The 7,216-nt window shown below is 36.6% G+C and overlaps 1 protein-coding gene across 1 annotated transcript; it reads right to left on the reverse strand.

Annotated features, from left to right (window-relative positions):
- Positions 1 to 1,412: 1,412 nt before the first annotated feature.
- Positions 1,413 to 5,121, reverse strand: LOC121321575 (transcription factor 15-like). The gene is made up of 2 exons (XM_041260581.1): positions 4,519 to 5,121; positions 1,413 to 3,572 (listed from the first exon to the last, which is right to left on the reverse strand). The coding sequence occupies exons 1-2, from the start codon at positions 4,981 to 4,983 to the stop codon at positions 3,540 to 3,542; spliced, it is 498 nt and encodes a 165-aa protein (XP_041116515.1). The 5' UTR covers positions 4,984 to 5,121; the 3' UTR covers positions 1,413 to 3,539.
- Between the last annotated feature and the right edge of the window lie 2,095 nt (positions 5,122 to 7,216).

Here is a 7,216-nt window from a genome sequence, read left to right on the forward strand (position 1 = left end):
GCAGTGTATCTTAATTATGTAAGTAGATCAATGTTTAATACGTGCTTCCATAGTTAGCCTCCGCTTCCTTAGAAACCATTGCTTGTGTACATTACCTGAGGTAGTTTAAACTCTCTTCCGTTCTATCACTAAACTAAACAACCACTGAAACTGTAGCAGCATTGGGTATGCATGTCATAGGTCAGCTCTGGTCTATGTCAGGAATTATTTTCCCTATGTTTATTTATTTTTATGTTTTATATTGTTTTTTGGGGGGGGGTGGGGGGGGGGGGGGGGGGGGGGGGGGGGGGGGGGGGGGGGGGGGGGGGGGGGGGGGGTGGGGGGGGTGGGGGAGTTTGTGCATACAAAGAGCATTTTACAGGAAACACAATGTTTTCAACATGGGCTTTTGAAAATTATAACATCATTATTATGTCAATATTATTTCATTGTCTTTTTTATTAATTTTTATTTAAATTGTCTGTTATTAAAATCCCACTTTCATCGTTAAAGCTTTCTTTGCTTCCTTGAATTTCAGTTTCGTCAGGATTTAGACTAGCGTAAGATGAGAAGACAATAACATTCAAATAAGTATTAACAGTTATCACCTCTGTCCGCTGGACGGAGACATCTTATCACACAAGTAAAATAAACATTGATGTTGGTCCTTTAAACATGGAACAATGTCTCAAATCACTGATAAGTGTTTGGGTCAGCATACAATACACTAACTTCCATTTTTTGTCCCAGTACCAGTGTCAATTTTCCAATAATAATAATAATAATAATAATAATAATAATAATAATAATAATAATAATAATATACAGTATTAACTATAGGTAACTGTTAAGGGCTTCGAGAGGTTATGAGACATCATAGGCCACTAGACTGTAGGTCGAGTCCGTAACCCAGAACCCCGAGGTTCCTTCACAGGCTTCATTACACATACATCATTCTTTATTATATATGGAGCGCTGTAATTGACCGAACACAACCAACACAAATATGTTTTTCACAAACATTCATTGTAAAGCTGAACATTTTATTTTACTGAGAATTATGATAAATATTAATGTTAATTGATGAATTTGTGTGCCTTTGTTTTCTTGTTCCTGAATAAAACTATCCACCTCAGCCTCACCGACAACTAGAAATCTTGAGTGTGACATTTTTTCTTAGTTTGTTTAGAATTCTGACAAGTTGATGACATCACTATAATTGATTTACAGGCCACGGCAGTGACATCACAGTCTTATTACATACACTTACATGATAGTAATAAGACTGTATGTGTCACCAAGCTCTATGGGAGATTACATCTCTCTCTCTCTCTCTCTCGCTCTCTCTCTCTCTCTCTCTCTAATAATAATAATAACAATTAGACACAAAGTATAATTAGGTTTTATTCATTTAAAACCCATATAATAAATATTTTGTTTATAATACCAAAAATAACTACAACTTTAGACAATCTACAATTTCTATACATTATACAAAAATACTTGTGATCATCCTATAGCAGCACAAACATACAGTATACCATGCAGTGTGCAAAGAACATGGCAACAGTCCTGATTCATTCAAGTACAGTATGGTTACAAAATCTGCACAAAAAAAATATATATAATAAAAAAGAAATACCTAGAGGTAAACACAGTGACATTAGAATTTAAATAAAGAAACATATTTCATTACATTTACAATACATTCAGGACTGTTCACTGAGGTAAGCAAGTAACAATATTGTGTTATCCTTCTGGTAAACTGAATTAGGCTTTTATCACCTCCCTAGCAGCACTGTTTTGGGGGATTATTGCTCTCTGTGATACACCATATGTTATTGAAGAGTGTAGGAATTGAATATAGCCTTTAAGTCGGGTTGTCTTGTATTAGAGATAATGCTGCAGAATGGGGCCTGGGAATGAATGAAGGGGGAAATGCCGTAGATAATTGAACACAGGATTTAAGCCTTAGCCTATGGCTTATCTAGTGACATAAAGTGCTCAACTGTGTTACTGGCACACACTATGGACTTAATGTGTTTCCCATGGCTTGCTTGTGCCAAAATTCAACTAGACAAGCTATAGTCTGTGTGGATATACCCATGCCAAGTGACCTGATGTCAGCACTATAGTTTGATGCTTATAACACTTTGGTAACTCCTTTTTTGTAAATACCATGTTACAGTATTGCAGCTACTTAGTAGTAACATATTTTAATCAATGTTTGTATGAAGAAAACCTTAATAATGTACCATTCTCATGGTGTCTCACAAAAACCAGTTAAACTATTGAGTGCCACTCATCTAATTGCCATTGGGCCAATTGTTAATGACTGGAACCAACTGACGTTAGAAACCAAACAGGTGTATTTTAAAAGGTATATTAAGCAGTGTTTGATATAAACTAATAGTGAATCATATCAGTAAGTAGCCTACACACGTAATTATTGGCCTTCTAAGTTAGCAATCCTACAGTGTTGAAACAGCTAAAATGAAATGTTTGTGCTGCATTTAGTAGAACTTACTCAGTATGCCAAAAACCTGTTGCTTTGCCCAACATTGAATGCAATTAGTTATTTCACCTGTGTCTTAATCAGTACAAGCCTAGCATCTAATATGGACGATTGCAGGTAACAGACCAAGAGCTACTGAATGGCAGTCAAGATCAAAATTACTGCAATATCCATTTAGAGGTGCTACACTGACATTAGGCTATTTGTCTTTCTAATATGCCCACATAGGTATTCCATTGCTGAAGGTCAAGAATTATATTGCACATGGATCTCTGCAATATTTCCTTCAATATAAAATCAACATTTACATTTATGATGAACTGTCCTGCAGGCTCGAGATTTAAAATGTCCATCACGTATTATATTAATTCAAATATGAATGATAGGTTGAAATAGTATTTCTGTTCCTTTGAAAATATTGCTGAGACCCCCTTGTACTGTTTCATGACAAGGCCTAGTGAAAGGTTAAGGATGCGACTATAAATTAATTTCCTGTGCTGCAGATATTAGGACTCTGTGTTGCTCTGTGTGCCACATCTTTTCCCAGACATTTTTAGATACATTTTCTATCAGGACATTTTACTGCTGATCCCCAGCTGGCACAGGATTAGAACACAGCGAGAGGACACTCTACTGACAGGAACCACTGTGCGTCTCGGCTTGGGTTACATCATGTGACACCGGGCTGGAGAGGCAAGATTTTCTTTAGGACTGAGAAGCTGAGGTTTAGCATTTCTAGTTTTAAAATAGCCGCCATGCCAGGTGCTGCTTCACCCACAGTGTTAAGTTTCATTAACAAAACAACCTGAATAAAAGTGTCACATTGTAAACAAAAAGTACAACACAGTATCCTTCGATGATTAAAAAAAAAAATAAAAATAATACAGTAATCCATAGTTTCAAATGTAAACATTAAACTTTAAATAATTTTTAAAAACACACACACACACACACATAAAAAATAGCAACAAACCAAAACAACACTTCCATACAGTACTCAGCACAGTAGAACATGCTTGCCATCTGAAACTTCATTGTTTTTACATCAAACAGAAGATTGCTTTTCCTCATCTCTGAGCTGTGAATGTAGAAAATTATAGACGTTAATATAAAAAAAAAATGCATTTATAAAAACAATTAAGAATAAAGGTTTTGTTACAGTATTCAAAGGAATTAGAATATTGTACTGTATATGGCCTGTTTGTACATCTTTTGGACATTTTTACATTTACTTTTAGACAAAGAGAAGGAACTGTGATACCTTTTATTGGACTAACTAAACAATAATTGAAAACTTCAAGGGTCTCTTCTTCAGCTGAAAGTAGGAAAAGTAATTTGGGCATCTATTTTACTGATCTAAACAGTGGCAATAACAACAGTTTTTTGATAACATCATCTTTCAATGTATTTTATAGGTAGTGCTATTGCCCATCTGCCACTGTTTAGTTACACCTCAAGATGTTTGAGATGCACAGAATATTACCTGCAAAGGCAAAGCACAGTATCACAGCTATATAAATCTAAACATTAGGACGAAGAGCTACATGTTTTAGAAAGCAATATAATTTACGAGGTCGATTTTAATACATTGTGATGCTTGTTTCTTCAGGCATGAAAGAGGGCAAATTATCATTACACTGTGTATATTGTTCTCTACATAGATTCATATTAATGAAGAACTTTGAAACCTGGTAGGTGTTCAATTTAATAACAAAATGAACAGTGGACATATTCCATCTATAATTGCCATTGAATACTCGGTAGAATATTGGATGACAGTAGAATAAGGAAAACAAATTCAGATATAAATACCTTTAGAGAAACTACTTCATTTAAGAGCTATCTAACTATTAATCTTCCCTTCCAGAACAATCACCTAACCTTTAAACATGAAGCTTACGACCGTTTCTAAAGCTGATACACCTTAAACTTAAAAATACAATGGGAGGATCAATATTTACTTGCAATATGCTTTCTAAATGGTCCATTTAATAATGCATTACAAAACTGCTTTTAAGACTTACCATTTTTCTTTGGTTGCTGAGACAGAAAGTGCATATTGGTCTGGGTGCCGGGGTGCTTATAATGGTGCCATTGAGAATGGCTTGATATTTTAAACAGGGCTGTCCATCCAGGCAGTCTTCTCCTAAGAGGAGGATATTTGCTAAATGAGAGATGTATCTTGAAGCCAGGCGCAAGGTCTCTATCTTGGAGAGTTTGCGATCTGCAGGCTCTGTTGGGATAAGAGTCCGAAGCGCTGTGAAGGCAGTGTTCACACTGTGAGTCCTGTCTCTCTCCCGTGCGTTCGCTGTCTGTCGCTGCTTACTGATCCCTGCCTGGCTGCTCTTCCTTTTCCGCTTGCTTTTGCCATCAAGCTGACTGCAGCCACTGATGGACTTGTCAGAGCTTTCATTGCCGCTTTCAAGTTCATCCAGATCAGAGGCATAGCTGTCCGGGTGGCCTCCTTTCTCGCTCCCTCTGGACTTCATTTTGTACCTTGGGTCAGTTTGGAGTGAATGTATACCATGGCAGGCAGTGGCTGCCCATCACTTTATGCAGAGTGAAAATAGCACCTAAGACCAGCTGCTGCTGATCCGGTAACCAATGTCCACTCCATCCCCTGGCACTCCAGCAAGCCATTTTTTGAATGACTGATCCTTTTAGGCTCAGCCATTTGGTTCCTGTATAAGGAATGAAAGGTGGAGCTGCAGAGCACCTGTTCTGTTTGCAGTCAAGGTTTATATATAACTTACTGCTATATATTTTACAACATAAAATATAAAGGTTAGGGGTACATTCCCACCCCAGTGTTGAATATGCATAACCTGCTGGGCCTTTCCTTTAAACATGGTAAACAAGACATCTCCAATTGTCTCTTCTTTACATATAAAGTGGGATTCCAGGTAATATATCACCACTCCATTTTTACCATTCATCTGATATATACTTCTGCTGAGTGAATAATATACAGTACCTTGACCACAGTAGTGTCTGGTATAATTAAAGCATTTACTGCATGCTATCTTTTTTAATAAAGGACTTTTACCTTGCCAGAGGAAAACTTCAGGAACAGGAATCATGTCTTAGGATTCTGTTTTTATCTCCTAGCTTTTTGCAAAATTTCATCTTCAAAGCGTTTTTCATCCAGCTGCCAGATGAACAATATTTTTTCAGTATCTCTTTTTTTTCCCCCAAGCTTTCTACTGAATAAGATCACAGGTAAATGTTGTTTCCCAGTTGCTGGCAACGTGAGAAACTCCAGTTTAATAAGTCCAGAGAAGCTTATCTTCCCAAAGCCTTCACTTAGCAAAGACATGAATGCATCAACAATTGGGGACAGATGGTCTAATTCCTGCATTTCTTTCGTAGTGGACACATGTTTAATTGGTCATAAATTAATGTGAGATCTCTGTGATCTTGTCAGGCAGTTGTCACATAAATGTGAAACATGACATGGCACAAATACATGTTCACTGGAAATGGAAGGACTACCCTCTGCCCAAAACTGAGAGTGCACTTTCAAGGCCACAGTTCACAGGAAAGTCCAGCCATGTGGTCAGTTGAGAAAGCTAAGCTTACAGCGATGTCACTCCCTAAATAAAGATAAACTGGATATAATAATACCTTGTTAAAAATGTTGACTGCATTAATGTTACCCCCTGTAATATCTGCATATCTAAATTCATAATAAGCCATTTCGTATAGGTTTCGTTTCTCAGTCTTAATTAAGTCTCACCATTCAAGGTTACAGATGTAGTCTTTTTTTTCTAATGAGTGAGCAGTACAGGTGTACAAGTTGTCCTCCTTCTCTCACAAGGCAACACTTGCTTACTAGGGCTGTGCCATCTTTAGAGTTGATATAAATATCTGTGAATATACATGACACTGATATAGCATTGCTTCTGTAAACTGTGTGTAGAGCAAAGTTTATGCAATGAGGAGATTACAAGGCTTGTGTTTATAATACATTATAAAATGAAATATTTGGTGACAGAAAATGTCAGCGTGCAGTAAATCAATAGCTAGAAGTCTATTTCTGTTTTCCCTTTTATCCAAACTGTATATATTGGAAAACATATTGAATACCACTTTTTCACAATTTTACCTTGAACTACAACACTACTTAAAATGTTATATCTCTAACACCATTGGACCTGCATTTCAGGCCTGGTTCCAGCCTATTTTAGCCTAGTCTCTATTCCAAATAACACATTATTATTGTTAGGAATGAAAACATTCTACCAATAAAGTGTTCATTATCCTGTAAACCTGTACTGGAAAAGTACACAGAGACTAGAGTTGCTGTACATATTTCTATCTTATCTGCAAGTAAAATATTTTCTGCACAGGGCAGTCATGTTTGCAAATATGTTGATCTGTTTTCTTGAGGTGTATTTCCTCATTTAATACCAGAGTGGAAAGTCTGCAGTGCCCTCTTGTGGACAAGGTTAGTACAAGAGGTAAACAGTACTATACTGTTTTCAGTAGGCATCAGCAGTGTTGATTTGTGGGGATGTAATGGGGTATGGAAACAGCACTGTACATAAAATGAATACCACAAAACAACAACAACATTTTAATAAAAAAGACATCCATGGACAATTTTTTCGCTGTAAATAATTTGTTTCCAATTATCTTGTTTACCAGTACTAGCTGCTCTAATTTTGTGTATGTGCAATTGACACAAACTTCTACATTTGAATAGATTGGTTAACGGGTAAA

The sequence above is a fragment of the Polyodon spathula genome, chromosome 10 (genome assembly GCF_017654505.1).
Source record: "Polyodon spathula isolate WHYD16114869_AA chromosome 10, ASM1765450v1, whole genome shotgun sequence".
NCBI classification, from domain to species: Eukaryota; Metazoa; Chordata; class Actinopteri; order Acipenseriformes; family Polyodontidae; genus Polyodon; species Polyodon spathula.

Bases quoted from the DNA above. Each gene is read 5' to 3' on its own strand.
- LOC121321575 (XM_041260581.1), bottom strand. From the start codon at position 4,983: ATGAAGTCCAGAGGGAGCGAGAAAGGAGGCCACCCGGACAGCTATGCC. The intron at 3,573-4,518 runs GTAAGTCTTAAA...CTACATTCACAG, and splicing joins TCAGCAACCAAAGAAAAATG to CTCAGAGATGAGGAAAAGCA.